Below are 14,706 nucleotides of genomic sequence, written 5' to 3'. Positions count from 1 at the left end.
CTCCCAGTGTTTCTGTTACTGCACTCATGTTTTATTTCTATGTAAATTATGAACCCACAATACACTGTATATATTTTTGGCTTTCTACAATCCATTATATCCTGAGGAGATTTAGAAAAATAGGAAAAAAATATCATGTTTGAAAAATTCATGCTACTGTATTTTGTTTTTAAAATTTTATTTTATATATATATATTTGTTTGTTTATAGTTTTTCATCATGATAAACGTACTCTTTAATCCCCATCACCTATTTCACCCATCCCCCCTCCGACCTCCCCTCTGGTGACCATCAGTTTGTTCTCTATAGTTAAGAGTCTTTTTCTTGGTTTGCCTTGCTCTCTTTTTTTCTTTTGCTCATTTGTTTTTTGTCTTGAATTCCACATATGAGTGAAATCATATGGTATTTGTCTTTCTCTTATTTTGCTTAGCTTTATAAACTCTTTCGCTCCATCCATGTTGTTGCGAATGGCAAGATTTCATTTTTTATGTCTGAGTAATATTCCATTGTATGTATATACCACCTCTTTATCCACTCATCAATTGATGGACACTTTATCCACTCATCAATTGATGGGCTGCTCCCATAGTTTAGGTATTGTAAATAATGCTGCTATAAATATAGGGTTGCATGTATCCTTTTGAATTAGTGTTCTTGTATTTTTTTGGTAAATACCAAGTAATGTGATTACTGGATTGTAAGGTAGTTCTATTTTTAACTTTTTGAGGAAAGTCCATACTGTTTTCCACAGTGGCAGCACCAGTTTGCATTCCCACCAGCCGTGCACGAGAGTTCCTTTTTCTCCACATCCTTGCCAGTACTTGTTTCTTGTGTTGTTGATTTTACCCATTCTGACAGGTGTGAGGTGATATCTCACTGAGGTTTTGATTTGCATTTCCCTGATGATGGGTGATGTTGAGCATCTTTTCATGCGTCTCTGTCGACCACCTGTATGTCTTCTTTGGAGAAATGTCTGTTCATGTCTTCCGTCCGTTTTAAAATTGGATTATTTGTGGGGTTTTTTGGTGTTGAATTGTATCAGTTCTTATTATATTTTGAATACTAGCCCTTTATTGGATATGTCATTTGCAAGTATCATCTCCCATTCAATAGGTTGTCTTTTAGTTTTGTTGATCATTTTCTTTGCTGTGCAGAAGCTTTTTATTTTGATGTAGTCCCAAGAGTTTATTTTTGCTTTTATTTTCCTTGGTGATGTTAGAGAAATTGCTGCCTGTGCGTTCTTCAAGGATTTTTGTGGTTTCAGGTCTCATATTTGGGTCTTTTTTCCATTTTGAGTTTATTTTTGTGTGTGCTATAGAGAGGAGTGCAGTTTCATTCTTTTGCATCTTGCTGTCCAGTTTTCCCAACACCATTAGTTGCAGAGACTGTCTTTTTCCCAGTGGATATTCATTCCTCCTTTGTCAAAGGTTAATTGGCCGTATAATTATAGGTTTATTTGTGGGTTTTCTGTTCTATTCTAATGATCTATGCATCCATTTTTATGCCAATACCATACTGTTTTAATTACTACTATTTTGTAACATAATTTGAGGTACAGAATTGTGATACCTCCAGTTTTGTTTTTCTTTTTCAAGATTGCTTTGTCTATTTGGGGTCTTTTGTGGTTCCACACAAATTTTAGGACTGTTTGTTCTAGCTCTTTGAAAAATGCTGCTGGTATTTTGATAAGGATTGCATTAAATGTGTAGACTGTTTTGGGTATTACAGAAATTTGAGCAAAATGTATTTTTCTAACCCATGAGCATGGAATGTCTTTTCATTTCTTTGTGCCATCTTGAATTTCTTTCATCACTATTTTATATTTTTCTTTGGTTAAATTTATTCCTAGATATTTTATTGTTTTTGAAGCAATTGTAAATGGGATTGTTTTCTTTTCTTTCTTTTTTTTAAATAAAGATTTTATTTATTTATTTGACAGAGAGAGATACAGCCAGCGAGAGAAGGAACACAAGCAGGGGGAGTGGGAGAGGAAGAACCAGGCTCCTAGCGGAGGAGCCTGATGTGGGGCTCGATCCCAGAGCACCGGGATCATGCCCTGAGCCAAAGGCAGACTCTTAACGACTGCGCCACCCAGGCGCCCCTGGGATTGTTTTCTTAATTTCACTTTCTGCTGCTTCATTATTAGTGTATAGGAATGCAACGGATTTCTGTACATTGATTTTGTATCCTGCAACTTTACTGAATTCATTTATCAGTTTTAGTAGTTTTTGGTGGAGTCTTTAGGGTTTTCTGCATAGAGTATCATGTCACCTGCAAATAATGAGAGTTTTACTTCTTCCTTACCAGTTTGGATGTCTTTTATTTCTTTATGCTTTCTAATTACTATGGCTAGGACTTCCAGTACTATGCTGAATACAAGTGGTAAGAGGGACATTCTTGTCTTCTTCCTGACCTTTGGGGAAAAGCTTTCAGTTTCTGACCATTGAGTATGATATTAGCTGTGGGTTTTTCATATATGGCCTTTATTATGTTGAGGTATATTTCCTCTAGACCTACTTCGCCTACTTTTGCCTATTTTACTATTATTTTACTATTAAGTTGTCTGTCTTTTTCTTATTGATTTGTAGTTGTTCTTTACATATTCTAGATACTAGTTCCTTCTTGGTTAAATTAATTGCAAATATCTTCCCTAAATCTGTGGCTTACCTTTTTAGTTTCCTTCGGTGTCTTTTGATCAAAGCTGTGTCTAGTACATAGCATACTTTTGTACAAATTACAAAAAGGCTCCCTCCCTGATGGCTTTGCAAGTGTAGTATGGGCTGAATTTCCAGCATTGTATCCCCTTCCTTCCTCATCCTTGCTATCTCATAGCTTCAAGATCCTTTTCCCACTTTCATAGAGGACATTGGCTCAGTCTACCTTTCCTCCCCAACTCCTGCCGTTCTCCCGGACTACAGTACAGTGCATTCATTCAATGATCTGTACGCCATCTTTGTTTAATCATTTGGCTCCTTCAACACTAGTGACATATTGTCCATCAAGTCCAGGCCACAAACACTGATCATACTCTAGATCATTACCCATAAATGTACAACCTCTGAAGTCTATTTTTAGTGTCTTTCTTTCCAATCATCTTATTTCTTCCCACAACACTCTACTAGGGCCGCAGAGCCATCGTTCCAAAACGCAGATAGGACCTTGCCACCTTGCTGCTTTGGACTCTGACGTGGCTACATACTGCCTGGAGTAAACCACAAACTCCTTATCATGATAGATGAGGTCCTTCATCACCTGGCCTCTGCTTGCCCATCTGGCCTCCTTCCCTGCCTGGCCCATATCTGCTCCTGTGCCAGGGAGACTGGGACTGGTGGGGAGTGCCCACTCGGCCGTGTCTACCCCTGCCTCTGTGCCTTTGCCCGTGCGGCTGCTTTGGCTTGGAATGCCTTTTCTTCTAGCCCCGTCGTCTCCCACAAACACCTTATCTTTCAAACACAACTCAAATTCACCTTCTCTGTGAAGTGTTCTGTCTTAGTCATTGTCCTTCCTCTGTGTTCCCACAGACTTTTGTACCTAAAGCTATTGCTGAACATTACATGTCTTTATACCTTGGAAACTTTGTAGCCTGGAGCCTCCTTCAGGGAAGAGACTGATTATTTTTTCTTTCTTTTCAATTACTGGGTTAGCATGATGTATGTAAAATAGCCGTTTGATGAACGATGTACGAATGAAGGAAAATCGCATGCAGGAAGAAGGGGAGAAAATTTAGAAGGCAGAGACAGAAGCTTACTTTGCAGTCGGTTCCTGTATAACTGGATTAGTAGCTGCTTTCAGAAAACGGATGAAAAGACTCTCAAAGATGAATGCAGAGAGTCAAAGCCAAAACACAGCAGGGATGACTCACTGGCACATTTACCTGCCCGCTAGTGAGAGTGATTGCAGGGCCTAGGAGTCCAAAGCGTCAGGCAGGAAACTCCGTTTGTGAGGGCAGAGCCTGGGGCTTGTCAGGGGGCGCTGGTAGCCGTGCCCTTTGGAACAGAGTGGCCAGCTGCTGCCTGATTTCCTTGGTCCTGGCTCCGTAGATGATGGGGTTTACCAGAGCCGGGAGCAGCAGGTAGAAGGCGCTGAGCAAGTTGTGCACGTCCTGGGAGGTGGCGCGAGCCACACGGTAGACAATGGACGAGGACATGGTGGACGAGTAGACGGTGAAGATGACCAGCAGGTGGGAGCCACAGGTGTTCAGGGCCTTGGAACGTGCTCTGCCGGACGAAATCCGGAAGGCGGTGTGGATGATGCGGGAGTAGGAAGCTCCAAGTAGCAGCATGTCCAGGACTCTGTTGAAGATGCGGACGGTGAGCCCCACGGTCTTGTTCAGGGAGATGTCCCCACAGGAGAGCTTCATGAGGGCCATGTGCTCACAGGCAAAGTGGTGGATCACGTCTGAGCGGCAGAAGCGAACCTGGGAGGCCAGCGCCACCACCGGAGCAACGATGCACGTGCTCCTGGCCGCTGCCGCCCCCAGCAGGCCAGCCAGCAACCGGCCCGTCACGATCCTGGGGTAGCGGAGAGGGTAGCAGATGGCGACATAGCGGTCCAGGGCCATGACCAGAAGGATGTTGCAGTCAAAGACGATGAGGAAGTAGATGCAGAACATCTGGAGCAGACAGCGAGGCAGGGAGATGCGGTTGAAGTGGGTGGAGAAGCTGAACATCATGGCGGGCATCACGGTGGAGGCAACACCGACGTTGACAGCCAGGAGCAGGGCAATCAGCAGGTACATGGGCTGATGCAGGCTCCGCTGGGCCACCACCGTATGGATGACCAGCGCGTTGGCAGAGAGGATCACCAGGTAGAGGCTGAGGAAGGGCGGCACCAGGAGGGCGCGGGACTCCTGCAGCCCCGGGAAGCCCACCAGGAGGAAGCTGGTATAGGACACATTGGAGCTGCCATTGCTCCACGCAGACATCGTCCCTGGGGAGCAGGATGGCTCTGGGACGATAAGGGATACAGGAGGCCCGCTTTCTGTACCTCCACCTTCACTAGGCTTTGGTCTTCATGAGTTAGTATTCCTGGAGAATAAAAAGGAGAATTTAAGGGTCATAATTTAATGAGATACACATCTTTCAATAAATCTTTGCATTTCAAATATATTCCTCAGGGCAGATTTTGGATGTTGGATTATTGGATCAAATGATCTGAACATTTATGAGCAGGTCAAGCGGATTTCTGAGAAAGTTGTCTCAGTCTTGTCACAGAGTCACTGGTGCTAGTATTAAATTACTATGATTTAAGAATATTTTTAGTAATTTCATGATTGAAAAATACAAACTCATTTTAATTTGCACGTTCTCATTTGCAAAATTTCTTTTTTTTTTTTAAAGATTTTATTTATTTATTCGACAGAGATAGAGACAGCCAGAGAGAGAGAGAACACAAGCAGGGGGAGAGGGAGAGGAAGAAGCAGGCTCATAGCGGAGGAGCCTGATGTGGGGCTCGATCCCAGAACGCTGGGATCACGCCCGAAGCCGAAGGCAGGCGCTTAACTGCTGTGCCACCCAGGCGCCCCTGCAAAATTTCTGTTCATTATACTTTGCCCAGGTATATAAGGGACTAAGTTTTCTGTAGCAACTTAATTATCAAAATTATTATCCCTTTTTCAGCCACTGAAATAAAATTTCTAAATCTTGTTAGTATTTTTATTTTGTTTCTGATGTTAAGACTAAGAATTTTAAATTTGTAAAATGAAATCTATTAGCATTCTTCTTTGTGAGTTCTCGGTTTTAAGCTTAGCAAGTCTTTTCTCATTCAAAGATCAAAGTATTTTGTTCCTCTTTAAAATATGGTCTAATTTTTTCCTATTAAATTTTGATCCACATGAAATTTATTTTTGTCACAAAGTGACAATCTAACTTGATATGTTTCTCCCCAAGTAGCTGAATAATTGTTCTTGTTTCATCTTCTCCATTGCTTCGCGTTACGATCGTTATCCTAGATTAAGTTCTTGTATGTGATGGGGCTGTTTTATAGGTAGTGGTGTTCTGATTGCTCTTGTGCCAATACTGTGCTATTTTTTTTAAAATAAAAGCTTTATTGAGGTATCATCACATACCATACAGTTTACCCATCTAAGTGTACAATTCAATGGTTTTTTAATAAACTCACAGAGCTGTGCAACCATCACCACAATCCACATTTTCATCACCCCAAATAGAAATCCTTTACTCACTGGTAGTCACTCCCCATGTTCCCCAGCCTCCTCAGCCCGAGGCAACCACTTTCTGTGTCAGTGGATTTGACGGTTCTGGACATTTCATATAAATGGAAGCACACAGCATGTGGTCTTTCATGGCTGGCTTCTCTCACTTGGCATCATGTTCTCATCTTTCATCTGTGCTGTAGCCATGAGTATACGGTTTCTTTTTAGTGGCTGAAGAGGACTCCATTGTCTCGCTATACCATCTTTTATTGACCCACTCATCAGCTGATGGAGATTTGAGTTGTTTCCACTTTTTGGCTATTTTGAATAATGCTGCTCTAAACACTCACGTACAAGTTTTTGTGTAAACAGATGTTTTCCTTTCTAGGAGTGGGATTGCTGAGTGTCTATATACTCTCTGTTTAATCTTTCAAGGAACTGCCAGATTGTTTTCCAAAGCAGCTGCACCATTTCATATGACAATGACAGTGTGTGAGGGGTCCAGTTTCTCCACATCTATGTCCACACTTACTATTATCTGTCTTTTTAAAAATTGTAGTCATCCAAGGTGTTTTGATTTGTGTTTTTCTGAGAGCTAACGATGTTGGCCATGTTTCACGCGCACGTTTCATTTGATGTGCTCAATGGCCATTTGTATATTTATTTGGAGAAGTGTCTGTTCAAACCCTCTGCTTGTTTTTGATTGAGTTGTCTTCTATTACCGGGTTGTAAGAGAGTACTGTACTATTTTAATCACTACAGCTTCATCATTTATTTTGAAATTTAATGAAACAACTTTATAAGTATTTTTGTTTTAAATTATTTTTTGTCATTCTCAAGCTTTATTCTTCCAAACTTTAGAATCATTTTGCCAATTTTCAAAAACAACCCTATTGTGATTTTTATAAATTGGGATTTCATTAATCCTATAAATTATTGAATGGACAATTGATTTCTTGACAACCTTCAATCTTTCCATTCAGTATCAAAGTATGGTGTCTGGAAAAAGCCTTGACTTATATCTCTCAGAAGTTTCTTGGTTTTATTTGTATAGGTCCACAGCAGCACACGCTCTGTCCACTTCACTCACATTTATATTCCAGGCACCAAATAGAGAACCTGACACATAACAGATACTCAGTATTTGTTGAGTAATCAATGGGTCTCCCACATTGTTTACTAAGTTCATTGTAGGTATTTTGCTATTAGTTACCATTAAGACTACAATAATTTTCTATCGTATTTTTGAATTGGCAACAATTTTATATAGAAAGTTATTGATTTTGGGGGCAGCTGGGTGGCTCAGATGGTTAAGTGTCTGCCTCGGCTCGGGACATGATCTCAGGGTCCTGGGATCAAGCCCCACATCAGGCTCCTCGCTCAGCAGGGAGTCTGTTTCTCCCTCTCCCTCTGCCTGCTGCTCTTCTTGCTTGTGTTCTCCCTCTCTCTGTCAAAAATAAATAAAATCTTAAAAAAAAGAAAGTTATTGATTTTGTACATTTGTACATTTATCTTTCTTTTTTTAAAGATTTTATTTATTTGACAGAGACAGATAGCAAGAGAGAGAGCACAAGCAGGGGGAGAAGCAGGCAGAGGCAGAGGGAGAAGCAGACTCCCTGCTGAGCAGGGGTCTGACATGGGGCTGGATCCCGGGACCCTGGGATCATGACCTGAGCCCAAGGCAGACGCTTATCTGACTGAGCCACCCAGGTGCCCCTCTATTTATCTTATATATCATATATTTTATATATTATACTTTAAAAATTCCCTTATTAACTGAAAATTTTTTTCAGTTGATTTTATTGGGTATTCAAAGAATTATCCTCTTTCTTCTTTTTTTTAAAACTAGATTTTTATTTCTCTTTTATTTCTTATTTCAGGGGTGGCTCAGTCGGTTGAGCGTCCAACTCTTGATTTCGTCTCAGGTCATGATCTCAAGGTTGTGAGGTCAAGCCCCGGGCTGAGCCTTGTGTCAGGCTGTGTGGTGAGTGTGGAGCCTGCTTAAGATTCTCTCTCTGTCTCCCTCTGTCCCTCCCCTCCTGCTCCCACCTCTACTCTCTTTCTCAAAAAAAAAAAAAAAAAAAAAAGAAAAAAATTTACACACTTTATTTCATAAAAAAAGAACTTCCACGACAGTGTTAAAGAATAATGATAAGAAAAGGTGTATTTATTTTTCCTCAATTTTATTAGCACTCCTGTGTCTAATATTAAGTATGATGTTGCTTGTTCATTTGAGATAGATATTCTTTTTTATGTTAATAACATACTGTTCTGTTTCTGGTTTTTAATAATAAAAAATAGGAACTTGTGTTTAATGTTTTCAAGTGCTTTTTTGGAACCAACTATAAGGAGCCAATGCTTTTAAAATTTGACTTGTAGACGAGTAGGTATATTACATAGTATTTCTACTTTTAAATAGTGCTAAAATTGGTTTGGTAGTATTTTATTTAGAATAGATCTACAGGTTTCTTTTTTGCAACTATCTTTATGAGGTTTTGGTATCACAGTTATGCCAACTTCATGATCAATCGACTCAATTCCCTTTTTAAATTCTATTTTCTACAATAGGTTTTATAGCACAGGAATTTTTCATCTCTTGAGAGTTGGGGGGAAAACTCACCGATAAAACAGTGTGGGCACAGACCTTTTCAGCTGATAACTATTTGGTAACACTTTCAGATTCCCTTCATGGCAATTAATCTACTCAGGCTTTTAATCTCTTCTTAAGTAAACTTGGAAAATGACATCCTTCTGATAACTTGCCCATTTCATTAAGAATTTTAAATTTATTAGCATAGATTCCTAAAGGGTGATTTGCATTTTAATCATGCAATTATATACCTTGACCCACAGAATGAATTTGTAAGCTGGTGGTGTTTTGAGTCAGGCTCATCTCAAATCACTGTATGGAGTTAAGAAGTGTAGTGCTTTAGGACACATATACACACTCACTAAAACACTCCGTGACACGCCCTGGGATCCACAGACATACCCTCTCCTGGAGAAGTGTTTCCACCACGCACTGAATCCCGTAAGAAAAACGTGGCTCCTTTCCTCACCGCTCAGACTTCACTCACTGCCAGGCGATGGCCTCCCTGACGTCAAACACTCAGAAACACAGGGCCGCTGAGAGGGAAGATTCCCTGCTCGCACCTGCGAAGCCTAAAAGGAAGAGGGAGCAGCCACTGTCCCAGCAGCAGCGGTTCCTCTGTGGGCCTCTGTGACCACGCAGGACGCGGACGATCACGAACGCACAGCCACATGTGGCAGGGGCCCGCGGAGGTCACCTTGTTGCTCTCCCTCCCTGACACCAACGCCCTCGGCGTGTGTCTCTCCAAGCTCTTCTGAACCACACGTCAGGCCAGCAGCTCCAGGCGTGGGTGGCTTCACCCAGGCCCGAAATCCCTCTTGATGTAGTGTCATCCCTTTGGTCTCAGCTCTGTCCTCTGTTAACTTGGAGTAATATTGTCTGCTTGAGGTTGTTTTCATAAAAAGGAGCAGAGGGAAAACTCACATTTTTCTTTTGAGGGCCTCCCGTCGTCTGGGCTCTGTTCAGTACTTCTGCGTAAGGTCTCCCTCTCGCTCAGCGGCCGGGGCGTCTCTAGTAGGCAGGTGTTATGACTGGGGTCAGACATAGGAAGTCACCCTTGATTCATTTATTTGTTCTTTCGATATATTGTTTTGAACATCTATCAGGTACCAGGCACTCCGCGAGGCACTGGGGCTTCTATGGGTGCATCACCTGGGGTTTCAATGCCTGCAATGCTGAGAGTCCTGGGGAAGAGCCAGAGTGCTATGGGGGTTCAGGGGAGACCTCTAATTTAGCCTCTGGGCACAGGAAAGGCTCCTCAGAGCAGTGAACGTCTAATCTGAGAGTTGAAGCTCCAGCGAGCCAGAGGAAGGGGAGGTGGGGTGCAGAAGCTGAGAATTGGTGGGGCTGGGCTCAGAGCCCCAAAGCCAGGGTCCTGCTAACTGTCACCACAGCTCGAGGGAGGCACCTGGCTTGGCCACAGTCCCATGGAAGAAAAGCATAAGCAAAACAAGACGGGAGGGTGGGAAAGAGGATAAAGGAAGGTCCTGCTGATTTCCCACCACTGATGGGGCTCGGTTCAAAGAGGAGGGATGTAGGTTAGGTTTAGAGAGGATTTCCTTCTGAGAGACCAGGAGCTTGGGGGGAGCGGACATGGGTGCGGATGGGGTTGTGGTGGGATTGTCCAGAGGAAGGGGATGACAGCCAGGGGCATAAGTCCACTTGCCCTCTCTCTTGTGCCGGCCCCCTTGACCCCCCTCCCCGCCATCACCTCCCTGGCCCCCACTGCCCACCTGGGCTGACCCCCTGAGCGGATGCTCACTCAGGCACAGTCGGGCAGCAGCGGAGAGAAGCGGTGGGGCTCCCTCAGTGCACTTTAATGCACGCCGTCTCCTTCCCCGGGGAGCCTGGCCCTATGGTGACTCCTCGGTCTCCTAGGACCTCCCCAGGACCAGCCTGGAGCCGGGTTTCCTGACACCCAGGCCGGACCCTTTCTGCTGGTCTGGGCTGCCCAAGGTCCCTGCTCTGGAGCTAAAGGGGTATAACTCGTCACAAACAGGGGAATTCAGACCTCATGCCCCAAGCCCAGGCTGCAGCCCCCTGGGGGGCTCTGTCAAAGCAGGTCGGGGCATGGAGCACAGGCTGTTGGGGAGTCCAACAGGCCCGCTGTACATGTCAGGTCCAAGGAAGAACAGCTTTTATTGAGCGCCCACTCTGTGGGGCTCCAGCCCTGCTGGGTGGGGGTGGCAGCGGGGTGGTCAGAGGTGGCCCGCGGGCTGTCAGGGCTGGAGGGTCTCAGAGGCAACGGGAGCCCACGAAACCCTGCTCGAGCCCCGGGGTCAAGGGTGAGGTTTGTGGAGGAGGGACTTCCTCACGCTAGACTGGGCATTCCTCACGTGCGCTCCCCTTCTCGTCTGGGCGCTCCTGTCCCCTACTTCCCGGGCCCCCGGGCAGCCCTGGCAACAGGGTCCCCAGCAGGTGCCCTTCTCGCTAGGCCCCCTCCAGTTTGTCCACGCCCCTCGCTCAGGGTGGGGCCTGGGCCTGGAGGCAGAAGCCCAGGACAATGGCGGCTCTCGCTGGACGCAGCACTCGGTCAGCTCACACCGTGGTCAACTCAGACCTCTGAGAACTGCTTGCTGCTGGTTTTAAGTCTGTGTTCGTTTCAACTACAAACTACCACAGACTGGGTGCCTTAAAACCACTGAATGTATCCTCCCCTAGTTCTGGAGCAAGAAGTCTGAAATCGAGGTGTTGGCAGGGCCATGCTCCCCCCAAAGACTCTGGGGGAGACCCCTTCCTCACCTCCTCCAGCTTCTGGTGGCTCTCGGTGTTCCTTGGCTCGTGCTGCAAAACTCTAATCTGCCCCCCTCAGCTGGCCTTCTCTTCTGTCTCTTACAAGGACATTTGTCGTTAGATTTCGGGCCAGCCTGGGTAGTCCAGGGTGATCTCATACGAAGACTCTTTATTTAATAACATCTGCAAAGACCCTTTTTCCAAATAAAGCCGCGCTCACAACTTCCAGGGGTTAGGGCTAAGACATACATTTTTGGGGGCCACCAATAAACCCACTACGGTCTCCACACCTATGGTTCAAAAGAATGAGAGCGGGACAGCGAGGGTGGCTTTGGCCTGGGCAGGCTCTGGATGCAGAGGGGAGGTGTGGGTGTGTGACACCCATGACGGAGGAGGCAAGGGGCTCCTCTCAGGAAGCCTATCTGGTCCGGGCTCCAGGGGTTCAGCTCAGAGGGGTGGGAACTCAATCCTGAGTGTGAGACAGGGCTAAGCCAGGAAGACTTCCTGGAGGAGGTGTGGTTCCAGCCTTGTCTCAGGAAAGAGAGATCAGCTGAGGGGAGGTCAGTAGTAGTACAGGCTGAAGAGATGCCGCTCAAGTTTCCTTATCATACCGAGAGCTCCCAGCCATGCTGTCTATCAGGTCTGGGGCTTTCTGGGGCAGGGATGGGCCTCCCCTGCCAACTGGGACACTTTCCTGCTGGCCAACTTTTAGTGACAGGGTGAGATGTTGTGGCTGCAAACATAGACAGGAGTATGGTCCTGAGGGCCCCGGGGATGCCTCTGCGGCCCTGCGGCCCATCACCAGGACTCCACACCAGGGGCGACCAGGAAGGTCAGACTTGAGGAGGGTGCACACAGCTCCCATGCAACATGCAGCCTGCCAGCCGCTGACCTCCGCGGCTCCCCCCACTCCCACCCTGGTGGGTTTGCCTCTCAATCCCCTTTCTCAGGGGGTCCAGCCCACAGCCCCAGACATGTTCTAGGACATCACCCCATTTATTCTCTCCCTCACACCCCTTGTCTGGTCTGCCACCAACCCCTGCCCATCCCACCACCCGTCTCCTCTGGTCCGGCTCCTGCAGCTGGTCCTGACTCACCGTTAGGCCTCGTGCGAAGGCTAGCCCCACCACCCGCTCTAGTCCTTCACCACCTCGGCTGCCAGAAGGATCCTTTGGGAAAGCAGACCTGACCTTGTCACCCTTCGTAAAACCCTGTAGAGGCTCCCCAGTGCCAGCCAGGGAGGCTGGCATTCAAAGCTCCCATCTTCTGTTCCTCCCAGGGGGCTGCTGCCCTCCAACAAGGCCAGACTGCACTTTGCCGCCCACCCCTCTGCCAGCCAGTCCTTCCTCCCCTCTACATTCCTGCCTGCTGCCTGTGCTTGCTCCAGGACCTCAGGTACCACCTGCCGCAGGAAGGCCTCCCTGACTGCTCTTGCCCCAGCGGCTCGGAGCTGTGACACTGTGAGGAGTCTTTGGGCTCAGGACTCAGGTCCCATCCCGCTGTGGAGGGCACTCTGGGCAGCCCAACTGCCCTGGGACCTCCCTGACAGCTTCCCACTCCTCCCCAGCACTCTGGGGCGGCCCATTTGTCCACTGTCTCCCCTCCCTTCACCCCCTTTTGGCCCCCATGACCTGCCCTGTGCTAAGATCTCACCCCCAGGCAAGGTGGTCAGGATTCCCTATTACAAAACCTGCTTTTCGATGAGATCCAAAGCACACAGTGATAAATAAAAGCCTGATGATGGCCCCAGTTGGGTCCCTGAGGATTGGTGGTGGGTATCCCGGCACATGGCGTACATGGGGAGACTTTCTGGGCTCAGGAGTCTCACTGAAGCCCCTGCCATCTGTCTCGGGCCAACATCCCCTGTGGGCAGGGCTCCTGGGAGCTCCTAACCTGTGCCTCTCTTTCCCCGACCCCAACCACTGACCCCAGGTGGGAGCCAGTGTGGAGAAGCAAGTTCAGAGGCGTGAGATCAGACCCAGGCTTTGGCGGGGTGGCCTTGGGCCTCTGTTTCCCCTTCCAGAGAAGGAGGACTGGGCCTTTCCTTCCTAGATCAGACTTCTGATGTTTCTAACAAACTTCATGTGATGATAGTTTAGGAAGCTCTTTTATTTAGAAGGCCGCTTCGCTGAGGCGTTCTGACCTACAAAGAGCTGCACGTATTTCTTGTATGCAATTTGAGGAGTCTGGACATTACGCGGACCCGTGCAGTCACCACCACGGTCTAGGCCATAAACACACTGTCACCTCCAAAGTCTCCTCCTGCCTATTTATTTATTCTTCGTGATAAAACACTGAATGTAAGATTTCCCCACTTTCGTGTTTCTCAACTGATACGATTTGGCTGTCACCCCTGGGAGGTGGAGGCCCCACCACTCTTCACGGCTGAGGGAGCTGACGCTTGGAGCCAGTGGACTTGCAGCCGCTTAGTAGCAGAACTGGGCCTAGAGACGCCCCTGACTCCTAGTGTCTCCTGGGCCCATTCTGGTTGCTGGGCTGCCTGAGGGCCCGTCAGTAGTGGGAATGTTGGGGTGATTCTTCTCCCCATGTGAGGCAGACAGGGGACATAGGTGAGCGGACCTCCTCACTTTGCACCCCCTGCTCTGTCAGCGTGACATCCCATCCATCTTGCTGTGTCCAGTCCTGGAAATGGGTCTCTGGCCCCTCAGGCAGACCTCCTGGCCTCTCCACCCTTAGCTCCTCTTCTGGGGAAGGGGCTGGGGAAACCTTCCATAGGTAGCAGGCCAGTGGGCCCTGGCTCTGATGAGGGGGCTTCCTTTCCTGGTGGGGCAGCTCTGAGATCAGCTATGCAGGGAGGAAGGAGGTCCCTCCCAACAGGCTTTGGGGACCCTTCCTTTGGCTAAAGGGAGGGTCCTGAGGAGATCTCTCAGCAGGGAGTGAGGGCAGAACTGGGCTGGGCCCTGCCTCCAGCGAGGGTGTGTCCCTGTACCCGGGTTCCCCCTTCTTCCCAGCAGACTCACCTGTGGGTTTATCTTGAGCCCAAAGGAAGAAATGTCAGGGCCTGAGGACAGGCCACCAACTGCCTGATTTGGAAGGGTCTTCCCTGATTTGCCTGAGCCTGGGGTCTGAGTTTGAAAAGCCGTGGGCATCGGGCCCCTGTCATCAGTTGCGGCTGGAGAGCTTCAGCCCCCTCTAGGCTCCCTCAGTTGGCTTCTCCCCTGGCTAGCCGGGCCCTAGAGGAAGGGGTGGCATATGTAGCCAGCTCCTG

The 14,706-nt window shown here is 47.2% G+C and overlaps 1 protein-coding gene across 1 annotated transcript; it reads right to left on the bottom strand.

The window, feature by feature from the left end:
• Positions 1–1,586: 1,586 nt before the first annotated feature.
• LOC123782559 (olfactory receptor 52K1-like) lies at positions 1,587–4,924 on the bottom strand. Its single transcript, XM_045782806.2, has one exon. It carries the CDS (start codon positions 4,922–4,924, stop codon positions 3,920–3,922), a length of 1,005 nt encoding a protein of 334 aa, XP_045638762.1. The 3' UTR covers positions 1,587–3,919.
• Positions 4,925–14,706: the final 9,782 nt, after the last annotated feature.

Source organism: Ursus americanus, chromosome 16 (assembly GCF_024610735.1).
Source record: "Ursus americanus isolate L20-20 chromosome 16, mUrsAme1.1.p, whole genome shotgun sequence".
Classification (NCBI taxonomy): domain Eukaryota; kingdom Metazoa; phylum Chordata; class Mammalia; order Carnivora; family Ursidae; genus Ursus; species Ursus americanus.
Note: the sequence above shows the minus strand (reverse complement) of the source record. Positions and strands in the feature narration are given on the sequence as shown.